Here is a 12500-nt window from a genome sequence, read left to right as displayed (position 1 = left end):
GGATAAGCAAAGACCTGAATGGTAATTCCCATACATTCACATAAATATGTAACACTCCCCCCCTTCAAGAAAGAAAGTTTGAACCCAGCGAAAACTTTCTTTGCCGGCCAATTTGGAGAAACCAACCAGATAACTCAACCCCCAAATCATCAGTTCCCCTGGGCAACCATTATCACAACTCAAAAATAAAGCAACAAATTTCACAAAACCCCCAGAGATTTTCAAAGGTAATTCACTCTGGACAAAGCACCAGCAACGACATTGTCCCTGCCCTTTACATGGTCAATTTCCCGTTGGACTCCTACCAAGCCAAACTCCATCTCATGGCCCTCTGACTTTGACTGTCAGTTTCTTGTGAATGAAGGTTAAGGGGTTGATCAAAGATCCAAAGTTAAGCAACTCGATAGCACTTTTTCCGGGAGGCCAAGCCGAGTATTCACTACATGGATGCCTTTAGGAACGTGGAGTTCACGGTTAGTCCGTGCAGGAAAGTTCTCTACATGGGCGCCTTGAGGAACGTGGAGTTCACGGTTAGTCCGTGCATGAAAGTTCACTACATGGACGCCTTTAGGAACGGCGTTCACGGTTAATCCGTGTAGGAATCTTGGCTCGGCGGCTCCGCCGCATTCAGTGCTTCAACTTCTCAGAACTTCCCTAATAATTAGGGTGGGACCACTTATCCCTGTAGTCCCATGAATAGCGGTCTCCTTCTCGGCCACTACTTTGCCAATCCTTCCTTCGGGAGCGGCCGTAACTCAGGGAGCCTCCATAATAATATTGATTGCGGCCACCACCAAAACTACCGCCCAGTTGTCCTCTCCTGTAGACCTCTCGACGCCTACGAAATGCCTTCCCTACTGTTATGGTCCGACCCTCCAAATCCTTGCCATTCCAATTCTTCTCTGCCTCTCTGGCGTCTTTTGTGCTGGCAAACGTGACAAAGCCGAACCCTCTTGACTGTTGCGTTTCCCAGTCTCTTACCAACCGCACTTCCACCAGCGGCCCATATCTGTTGAAGACAGAGGTCAGAACTTCTTCCTCTGTTTTGAAGTTCAGTCCCCCTACAAATAACTTGGCACTTTTGTCGCCATCCCGAGCTGGTGTGGTGTTATTTTCCCTGCTGGGCTCTTTACCAACCCTCAGGTTACCATAAACTTGACCCCCGGCCAAATCATTCCCGATAACCACAGATACACCCTCTACAGGAAGCGTGGCTTGTAAACCGACGGTGACCGGTCCTGACACCAAATCGGACTCCAAATGGATGACATGAAGGGGAGCACTAACACCGCCCCCGATCCCCTGTAAACGAACACTATCCCCCGTTGCCGTCTCCTCGGACCATGGCAAAATGCCTTCAAGCATTAAAGATTGATGTGCCCCTGTGTCCCTCAATATCCTAACCGGTTTCCGGTTAGTCGAGGCTCCATCCCGTGACACAAACCCCTCTGAAATAAATGGTTGGTAACCCTTTTGATGGCGATTTCTCACAATGGCCATTGCATTTGGAGTCGTAATAGTCGGACTCCGCTCTGGGTCTTCCCTGTTCATGCGGTAACAACTGGACATCAAGTGTCCAGGTTTCTTGCAAAAAGCGCAAGTAGGCCCGGAGGAAAAACTCGTGGTCTGCCTCGGGCCCCCCAAACTATAAGTTTGTCTTGGGCCCGCATCCCTCTGATTTCGAACCGGTGGGGTATCATAGTTGTCCCCATAATCATCTCGAGGCCGCCGCCATGTAAGGTCGTTCTCCGCACCGGGTGTTCCATAACTCCCCTGCTGAAGTCTAGGCGAGGAGTTAGGTTTGTGGACCCCTATTCGGTGGGTTAAAGCATAATCATCTGCCATGGTGGCTGCGTCCCACAACTTTGGTACTTTCTTTTCCTGCAGGTACACTTTGATGTCCTCGTGGACACACTGCTGGAATTCCTCCACCAGGATCAAGTCCCGCAATGTTTCGAAGTCTTTCCCGACTCCTTTTGACTCACACCACCGATCAAACATGTTTTCTTTCACTCTGGCAAACTCCACATGGATCTCACTCTCCCTCTTCCTGGCATTCCTGAATTTTTGCCTGTAAGCTTCCGGAACCAACTCATAGGCTTTGAGGATGTGCTTCTTCAGTACCTCATAATCTGCACATTGGTCCATTGGTAGCGCCGAATAAATTTCCTGAGCTTTCCCCACCAGCACACTTTGCACGAGTATGGTCCAGGCCTCCTCCGGCCAGTTTAATTGTCGAGCCACTTTCTCAAAGTGTGGAAAAAATTTCGCGACTTCCTTTTCACTGAACGGTGGAACCAGCCTCACATGTCTGCCCACATCCCAGGTTTTCTGGTTAGGTGTCGACCCCGTCAGCAAGGGTGGTGCCTCTCCCCGTTCTCTCATTAACTCCAGCTCCTTGAATTTGATTTCTTGCTGAAGCTCCATGTCACGTTCCTTTAATTCCCTTTCCGCTTTTCTCTCCTCTGTTTCGAGGTCCCTTGCAGCTCTCCTCTCCTCTGCTTTTCTCCCTTCTAACCTTTCCAAGAGTTCTCGTTCCACTCTCCTTTCCTCTGCTTGTTTCTCTTCTCTCCTCGCTTCTGCTTTCCTTTCCTCTTCTTTTAACCTTTCCTGGAGTTCTCGTTCCACTCTCCTTTCCTCTGCTTGTTTCTCTTCTCTCCTCTCTTCTGCTTTCCTTTCTTCTTCTGCTCTTTCCTTTTCTGCTTTCCTTTCTTCTTCTGCTCTTTCCTTTTCTGCTTTCCTTTCTTCTTCTGCTCTTTCCTTTTCTGCTTTCCTTTCTTCTTCTGCTAACCTTTCCTGGAGTTCTCATTCCACTCTCCTTTCCTCTGCTTGTTTCTCTTCTCTCCTCTCTTCTGCTTTCCTTTCTTCTTCTTTAATCCGTTCCTGGCTCCGTAATTGCAACTCCAGTTTCCGGAGCTCAACGTCTTCTGGTTCTTCGGGTAGCCACTCCCAGGCTAACTCGTCCCATGTTCCTAATCCCACCATAGATTGTATCACCGTGGCCTGCAACTCTGCCTTCCTCAAATTAGTTCGGACCTCCAAGTTAAAATGTTTGGCCAATTTCAAGAGGTCAGACTTTAGTAACGCTCGGAACTGTGCCTCACTCGGTGTTACCGCAAAGTTCTGTGCCACAAACGCCATGGTGACTATCGTTAACACCTGTTAACCTTCACCCAAGACTTTACCCCAATTTCCCCAAAAAATTTCCAATTAATACTTAATTAATAAATTTTAATTAATAAAAATATTATTTTATTATTTTATACAAATACACTTTTAGATCCCGGACGTAGACCCAATTGCGTAATCGTAATTTGGACGAGCCCCCAATTCTGTTACGTGGTCCCCTCGGTGACTACCTGGTCTCGGTGACCCCCGGACCGTGAGAGGACCTTCGCCAGCAAGTAGTATTATATATATGCGCTTTCGCAACGCAATCCCTATGAATTCCACCCAAGAGAAACTGATGTGCAATGATATATTTCCAGGGTAAGGATATCATACGATTTCAATGATACAATCACGGATATTCCCCGAGCAATCAACAATAAACAACCATCAACAATTCCCAATCCACAATCAATTCCCTATATGATTAAGATGGCCATCTTATATATGTGTGTCCACTTCTGTACTCACGACCCCCTTTTGGTCTCTGCCCCTCACAATGTCTCTGGGCCCCTCCCGACCGAGATGCTGGTCGGCGTCGCCGCACTCGGGCGGTTGAACGAACCCCGGGTGGACGTGTTTCCACCGGGCAGGTATCGTACCAGGCACCGCGGCTGCAGCCCCTCGTGGCCACGCGAAGTGGGCACGGCAAAGCAAGCCAAAAGCCCCACGCCGCTTGCAAGGCGTGTTAGGCCCCAACGTGCGACCCGTACGCGTCTGTTTAGACGGTGCCGCGAACGGTGCCAGACGCGGGGTCGATGCACGGCCCCACGTCAACTTGACGTCTCCACCGGGTAGGTACACGTCCCGGTAACTCCTCTCGCCAGACGGGCTTCGGAACGCCGCTTTTCCACGCAGCGCAAGGTCGATCCCACCTTCCGTCGGAGCGGGGCGAGGAAGAAGAAGAATACTCGTCGCTTTTTTTCCTCGTGTCTTTTCTCTTCCGTTTCCGGTCACTTCCGTTTCCGGACACTTTCTCAGAAGGGCTCCTGACCCTCCAACCACAACAACCCTTAATCTACTCCACATGGATAAGCAAAGACCTGAATGGTAATTCCCATACATTCACATAAATATGTAACACTCCCCCCCTTCAAGAAAGAAAGTTTGAACCCAGCGAAAACTTTCTTTGCCGGCCAATTTGGAGAAACCAACCAGATAACTCAACCCCCAAATCATCAGTTCCCCTGGGCAACCATTATCACAACTCAAAAATAAAGCAACAAAATTCACAAAACCCCCAGAGATTTTCAAAGGTAATTCACTCTGGACAAAGCACCAGCAACGACATTGTCCCTGCCCTTTACATGGTCAATTTCCCGTTGGACTCCTACCAAGCCAAACTCCATCTCATGGCCCTCTGACTTTGACTGTCAGTTTCTTGTGAATGAAGGTTAAGGGGTTGATCAAAGATCCAAAGTTAAGCAACTCGATAGCACTTTTTCCGGGAGGCCAAGCCGAGTATTCACTACATGGATGCCTTTAGGAACGTGGAGTTCACGGTTAGTCCGTGCAGGAAAGTTCTCTACATGGGCGCCTTGAGGAACGTGGAGTTCACGGTTAGTCCGTGCATGAAAGTTCACTACATGGACGCCTTTAGGAACGGCGTTCACGGTTAATCCGTGTAGGAATCTTGGCTCGGCGGCTCCGCCGCATTCAGTGCTTCAACTTCTCAGAACTTCCCTAATAATTAGGGTGGGACCACTTATCCCTGTAGTCCCATGAATAGCGGTCTCCTTCTCGGCCACTACTTTGCCAATCCTTCCTTCGGGAGCGGCCGTAACTCAGGGAGCCTCCATAATAATATTGATTGCGGCCACCACCAAAACTACCGCCCAGTTGTCCTCTCCTGTAGACCTCTCGACGCCTACGAAATGCCTTCCCTACTGTTATGGTCCGACCCTCCAAATCCTTGCCATTCCAATTCTTCTCTGCCTCTCTGGCGTCTTTTGTGCTGGCAAACGTGACAAAGCCGAACCCTCTTGACTGTTGCGTTTCCCAGTCTCTTACCAACCGCACTTCCACCAGCGGCCCATATCTGTTGAAGACAGAGGTCAGAACTTCTTCCTCTGTTTTGAAGTTCAGTCCCCCTACAAATAACTTGGCACTTTTGTCGCCATCCCGAGCTGGTGTGGTGTTATTTTCCCTGCTGGGCTCTTTACCAACCCTCAGGTTACCATAAACTTGACCCCCGGCCAAATCATTCCCGATAACCACAGATACACCCTCTACAGGAAGCGTGGCTTGTAAACCGACGGTGACCGGTCCTGACACCAAATCGGACTCCAAATGGATGACATGAAGGGGAGCACTAACACCGCCCCCGATCCCCTGTAAACGAACACTATCCCCCGTTGCCGTCTCCTCGGACCATGGCAAAATGCCTTCAAGCATTAAAGATTGATGTGCCCCTGTGTCCCTCAATATCCTAACCGGTTTCCGGTTAGTCGAGGCTCCATCCCGTGACACAAACCCCTCTGAAATAAATGGTTGGTAACCCTTTTGATGGCGATTTCTCACAATGGCCATTGCATTTGGAGTCGTAATAGTCGGACTCCGCTCTGGGTCTTCCCTGTTCATGCGGTAACAACTGGACATCAAGTGTCCAGGTTTCTTGCAAAAAGCGCAAGTAGGCCCGGAGGAAAAACTCGTGGTCTGCCTCGGGCCCCCCAAACTATAAGTTTGTCTTGGGCCCGCATCCCTCTGATTTCGAACCGGTGGGGTATCATAGTTGTCCCCATAATCATCTCGAGGCCGCCGCCATGTAAGGTCGTTCTCCGCACCGGGTGTTCCATAACTCCCCTGCTGAAGTCTAGGCGAGGAGTTAGGTTTGTGGACCCCTATTCGGTGGGTTAAAGCATAATCATCTGCCATGGTGGCTGCATCCCACAACTTTGGTACTTTCTTTTCCTGCAGGTACACTTTGATGTCCTCGTGGACACACTGCTGGAATTCCTCCACCAGGATCAAGTCCCGCAATGTTTCGAAGTCTTTCCCGACTCCTTTTGACTCACACCACCGATCAAACATGTTTTCTTTCACTCTGGCAAACTCCACATGGATCTCACTCTCCCTCTTCCTGGCATTCCTGAATTTTTGCCTGTAAGCTTCCGGAACCAACTCATAGGCTTTGAGGATGTGCTTCTTCAGTACCTCATAATCTGCACATTGGTCCATTGGTAGCGCCGAATAAATTTCCTGAGCTTTCCCCACCAGCACACTTTGCACGAGTATGGTCCAGGCCTCCTCCGGCCAGTTTAATTGTCGAGCCACTTTCTCAAAGTGTGGAAAAAATTTCGCGACTTCCTTTTCACTGAACGGTGGAACCAGCCTCACATGTCTGCCCACATCCCAGGTTTTCTGGTTAGGTGTCGACCCCGTCAGCAAGGGTGGTGCCTCTCCCCGTTCTCTCATTAACTCCAGCTCCTTGAATTTGATTTCTTGCTGAAGCTCCATGTCACGTTCCTTTAATTCCCTTTCCGCTTTTCTCTCCTCTGTTTCGAGGTCCCTTGCAGCTCTCCTCTCCTCTGCTTTTCTCCCTTCTAACCTTTCCAAGAGTTCTCGTTCCACTCTCCTTTCCTCTGCTTGTTTCTCTTCTCTCCTCGCTTCTGCTTTCCTTTCCTCTTCTTTTAACCTTTCCTGGAGTTCTCGTTCCACTCTCCTTTCCTCTGCTTGTTTCTCTTCTCTCCTCTCTTCTGCTTTCCTTTCTTCTTCTGCTCTTTCCTTTTCTGCTTTCCTTTCTTCTTCTGCTCTTTCCTTTTCTGCTTTCCTTTCTTCTTCTGCTCTTTCCTTTTCTGCTTTCCTTTCTTCTTCTGCTAACCTTTCCTGGAGTTCTCATTCCACTCTCCTTTCCTCTGCTTGTTTCTCTTCTCTCCTCTCTTCTGCTTTCCTTTCTTCTTCTTTAATCCGTTCCTGGCTCCGTAATTGCAACTCCAGTTTCCGGAGCTCAACGTCTTCTGGTTCTTCGGGTAGCCACTCCCAGGCTAACTCGTCCCATGTTCCTAATCCCACCATAGATTGTATCACCGTGGCCTGCAACTCTGCCTTCCTCAAATTAGTTCGGACCTCCAAGTTAAAATGTTTGGCCAATTTCAAGAGGTCCGACTTTAGTAACGCTCGGAACTGTGCCTCACTCGGTGTTACCGCAAAGTTCTGTGCCACAAACGCCATGGTGACTATCGTTAACACCTGTTAACCTTCACCCAAGACTTTACCCCAATTTCCCCAAAAAATTTCCAATTAATACTTAATTAATAAATTTTAATTAATAAAAATATTATTTTATTATTTTATACAAATACACTTTTAGATCCCGGACGTAGACCCAATTGCGTAATCGTAATTTGGACGAGCCCCCAATTCTGTTACGTGGTCCCCTCGGTGACTACCTGGTCTCGGTGACCCCCGGACCGTGAGAGGACCTTCGCCAGCAAGTAGTATTATATATATGCGCTTTCGCAACGCAATCCCTATGAATTCCACCCAAGAGAAACTGATGTGCAATGATATATTTCCAGGGTAAGGATATCATACGATTTCAATGATACAATCACGGATATTCCCCGAGCAATCAACAATAAACAACCATCAACAATTCCCAATCCACAATCAATTCCCTATATGATTAAGATGGCCATCTTATATATGTGTGTCCACTTCTGTACTCACGACCCCCTTTTGGTCTCTGCCCCTCACAATGTCTCTGGGCCCCTCCCGACCGAGATGCTGGTCGGCGTCGCCGCACTCGGGCGGTTGAACGAACCCCGGGTGGACGTGTTTCCACCGGGCAGGTATCGTACCAGGCACCGCGGCTGCAGCCCCTCGTGGCCACGCGAAGCAGGCACGGCAAAGCAAGCCAAAAGCCCCACGCCGCTTGCAAGGCGTGTTAGGCCCCAACGTGCGACCCGTACGCGTCTGTTTAGACGGTGCCGCGAACGGTGCCAGACGCGGGGTCGATGCACGGCCCCACGTCAACTTGACGTCTCCACCGGGTAGGTACACGTCCCGGTAACTCCTCTCGCCAGACGGGCTTCGGAACGCCGCTTTTCCACGCAGCGCAAGGTCGATCCCACCTTCCGTCGGAGCGGGGCGAGGAAGAAGAAGAATACTCGTCGCTTTTTTTCCTCGTGTCTTTTCTCTTCCGTTTCCGGTCACTTCCGTTTCCGGACACTTTCTCAGAAGGGCTCCTGACCCTCCAACCACAACAACCCTTAATCTACTCCACATGGATAAGCAAAGACCTGAATGGTAATTCCCATACATTCACATAAATATGTAACAATATAAAGATATATATAGATAGATATATATATATAGATATATACATCTATATATATACACAAAGAATTAAGTTAAGCACCCCCCCCCCGTTTTTTTACAACCTCGCACATTACAAGTTTGTTGTCGTCAAAACAGTGTAATATACCCATGATATTGCTATATTTTCTGGAGAAGTGATATTATGGTCACATAAAAACATAACAATCATGCCGTTTTCAATATTTTATTCTGAATAATTTAAGGTGAAATTTTTTGGGAATTTTAGGCATATTTTCACCTCAATTTAAGTATGGAGCTATAGGTCCATCACGGACAGTGTGGATGACGTTTATGTTTTCTAACGTACAGTCATTGTTCTGAGAAGACCTCTAGCGATCTTTGCGTCAATAACGTGTGTAGGACCCACGTGATCGGATCACTGACTCAACCAATCACTTTTTTTCACTTTGATCACTCAATTTCATCAATGGATAATTGCTAATGTCATACCAATCATTATTTGATCTCACATACCTTAGAATATATGCCAATGTATACATATACACAAAGAATATATATTAGGGGGTGCTTACCTTAATTCGTTGTGTAGGGGTGCTTAACTTAATTCTTTGTGTATATATAGATATATATATCTATATATATATAGATATATATATATATAGATATATATATATATAGATATATATATATAGATATATATATAGATATATAGATATATATATATAGATATATATATATATATATATATATATATATATATATATATATATATATATATATATATATATATATATATATACAGACAGACAGATAGATAGATAGATAGATAGATAGATAGATAGATGGATGGATTAGATAGATCGATAGATAGATTCGATAGATATATTAGATAGATTAGATAGATAGATTAGACAGATAGATAGATAGATAGACTTACTTTTTCCACATGCGAAATTTGCATTTATATTTATTTGAATTATATATAATTATATACAAAATGTAAATGTTTCATGATATTTGTTATATTATATTACCTTTATCTATCAATATTGTTGAAATGAAGAACAAATAGCTGTATGTTGAAATATGTTGAAAAAGTCAAAACTTTACATGGGGTGTACTTCCGTTTTCACATGACTATTTCTTGAACTCGGTATGAAAAACATTTTATATCTATATTTGAGTGTATTTTAAAAGCATAACGTGTTCAGATTTCCTGAATTTATTACTCGACACTGTACAGGATAAATTCATCATTTGGGAAGACCTGGTTCAATTTCCTTGACAGTTATGAATAGAATTTATATACAAACACTCTCTATATTATCACTAAAGACAAGGATTTAGAATATTTAGACCTATTTGTGTTGTCTAATATGTATAAACTTATATGTATCATGGTAAATAGTTTAAATTTCTCGCTGTTGTAATGGTGACATAAAAAACCCAATTTTACCCAATGCCAGAGATAACTTGCCTACTGAAGACAACTTTTAACTAATTGATGGAAGTCATTAAAAAAAACTTGCATACGAGATAAGTAGGTTTTAAACACACCATTTTGACTGGAATAAATTTGTAGCCCAGGTTGTGGCTCAAGAAAATCTCTCGGTTCACAAAATAATTTTACACTTCCGCACCGCTCCCTTTATTTTTTGTTTTTTGTGTTTTCTGTTTTTGTCTGTTTGATGTGTTTGTCTTCCACGAGCCTCGACTTTGTATACAAATAATAATAATAATTGTATATCCATGACTTTTTGAGGATGGCATTTGGAATATTTTTAATATTTTGTTCACCATTTGTGAAATTTTTTGTTGCTCAAACATTTCCAAACCATATGCAATTGACTTGTGATTAATTTTCAAAAACCACTTTTCCCATCCTTGCTTTTGCAGCACAAATGCAGGGTGCATTTGGTCAACTTTTGCCACATCTGCCTGGTTTCCATCAAGGTTTGCCATGTCATTCTGACCTCCCTCGACTTCCTCCCCGACTTCAGTTGTCCTGGGATGATTTTCAGCAAGACAGCAGGTATAGTGTCATGGACGAAGTACTTGCGTTCATTCACATGGAAGTATTGCAGGGCTTTGGGATTTGAATGCATTTTTTTGTATACCAATTCGAGGCTCATTTTAGAGCTAACACATTAAACATATAATAAAGGGAGACAAGACTGGGAGAGAGAGGGAAACGCAACAACAGGAGAGAACAGGGACATCGGGAGATCTGTGGAAGGGAGAGGGCTGGGGCGGGGTACATGGGATAAACAAATGGACACTACAAGGACTTCGAAGAAAGAAGACGGAATTTGAAAAGTTGGATTTGGGGTGTATTAATGGGGGAAGAAAAGATCAAGCTTTTGGATGGGGGAAGATAAGAGATGGTGGTGAACAGCTGTTTTTGAAGACCTGGAGGAAGGAGTGTGAGAGTTTGTTCCAGAGGAATGAAAGAGTGAAAGTGAGCAGAGAGTCTTGATTTTGGCATTTTCACCAGAAGAAGGTTGCTGACAGATCTTGTTACATTGCTGATATGGCCCTTATCTTGTGTCTGAGATTGAGGGGTTCCTTCCAATGTTGGCAGAGTTGAAGCAGCAGGTCCAGGTGACAGTGACCGAGGTCTGAATATGAACTCATGGTTTGAGATCAGGTTGTTGGACAAAAGTAAGGATTTAATGTCAACTGCGATTATTAATTCCTTTACTTTGCTTGCAATTGGAATTAAGCCAATAGGCCTCGACTTCCAAGTGGATGGACAGTGTGGTAAAGAAAATGAGAGTGGAAAAAGATCAGAGAAGATGTTCATTAGTGGCAGAGCATATTTTTGGAACACGTGTGTTGATGCCATCAGGGTCTTTGCAGCATTGGGGTTTAGGGTTGGTTTCCAGGATCTTTTCCACCTTCTCAGGTGAGAATGGCAGTTTTCAGAGCAGTTGCGAACAAGAGGGTCGGTGTGTTGGTAATGTGAGATTTGGAAGCAAACTTAAAGTTGAGGCATTTGGTTTTCTCAGTTATACTTGCTCAGGTCTATTGCTTTTTTCTTTATCGGATGCATTTTGAATGATTTTATGGAATCGTACTTTTAAATATTGTTACTCTTCTCACTTTTCATGTACTTTTAATTTCCAGAAAGCAACAAGAACTTCAATACCAGGACCAACACCGCTTTGAAAGCAGAATGGGGGACAGCAACAGAAATGATTATGTGAGAATATTTCTAACTTGTGGAAAGTCCATCTTGGTGACCTTTCATTGAAAATCTTTGTTCCCACAATAAATTGTGGTGGTGGTTCGTTTGTGTGCAATGCCTCCCTATAACCAGTTGTCTGGTACTCATTTTGCTGACCTTGGAAGTATGACAGGCTGAGTCAACCCCACCTGGTGTTAATTCAACAGTTGGCCAGGATTCAAACTCAGGACCCTTGGATCCCAAGCCCTCCACCCTAACCGTTAACCCAACACCAGGCTTAGGGTGGTTGGAGGCAGTCATAAGAAATGCTTCAATGTTTGAAGAGCCCTTCATCACAGTTTTAATTCAACGTTAATTCAATGGGATTCAAACTCAGGACCTTGAGATCCCAAGCCTGCCACCCTAACCATTTAGACCAGGGGTCAGGAACCTTTTTGACTGGAAGAGCCATAAAAGCCAAATATTTCTAAATATATTTCATTGAGAGCCATATAGTATTTTTAACGTATAATAAATTAAATGTCTTACTTTTAATGCGACTTCTGGTGCTGCATGGTTTTGCTGATGGCCTTGTAGTCTGGTTCATACGTGGTGAGGTTGAGCTTCATGCAGGCGTTGAGGCTTCCATCAGTTAAACGTGAGCGTAGGTTGGTCTTAATGTTCCTCATATGCGAGAATGACTGCTCACATGCATATGTAGAGCCAAACATGGTCAATACGGCAATACTCACATGCTGCATTGTGTGGTATGTCACAGGAAGCTCGTTCGAAGTTTTAAGAATCAGCTGGTCTTCAGGTTGAAGATTTTTCATTTCTGTCCACTTGTGTTCCCTCGCCAGCTCTGCTCGCTGTCGCGCAAGACTTT

General features: G+C 45.1%; 2 protein-coding genes across 12 annotated transcripts in view; both read left to right on the top strand.

Annotated features, from left to right (window-relative positions):
- LOC137431270 (uncharacterized) overlaps positions 1-12500 on the top strand; it is a 917646-nt gene that overhangs the window by 418488 nt on the left and 486658 nt on the right. The gene's annotated exons all lie outside the window — the stretch shown is intronic.
- The window catches only part of LOC144888143 (uncharacterized), a 1118715-nt gene that overhangs the window by 1063490 nt on the left and 42725 nt on the right, over positions 1-12500 (top strand). For all 10 annotated transcript variants that reach the window (XM_078781770.1, XM_078781768.1, XM_078781769.1 and 7 more), the window contains 2 exons: positions 10345-10480; positions 11575-11650. In XM_078781770.1, coding sequence (XP_078637896.1) covers positions 10345-10480; positions 11575-11650 — 212 coding nt within the window. The remainder of the gene's footprint in view (positions 1-10344; positions 10481-11574; positions 11651-12500) is intronic.

This window comes from Myxine glutinosa, chromosome 7 (assembly GCF_964187855.1).
Source record: "Myxine glutinosa chromosome 7, kmMyxGlut1.1, whole genome shotgun sequence".
NCBI lineage: Eukaryota > Metazoa > Chordata > Myxini > Myxiniformes > Myxinidae > Myxine > Myxine glutinosa.
The sequence above is the reverse complement of the archived record's forward strand: the minus strand, read 5'-3'. Positions and strand labels throughout refer to the sequence as shown.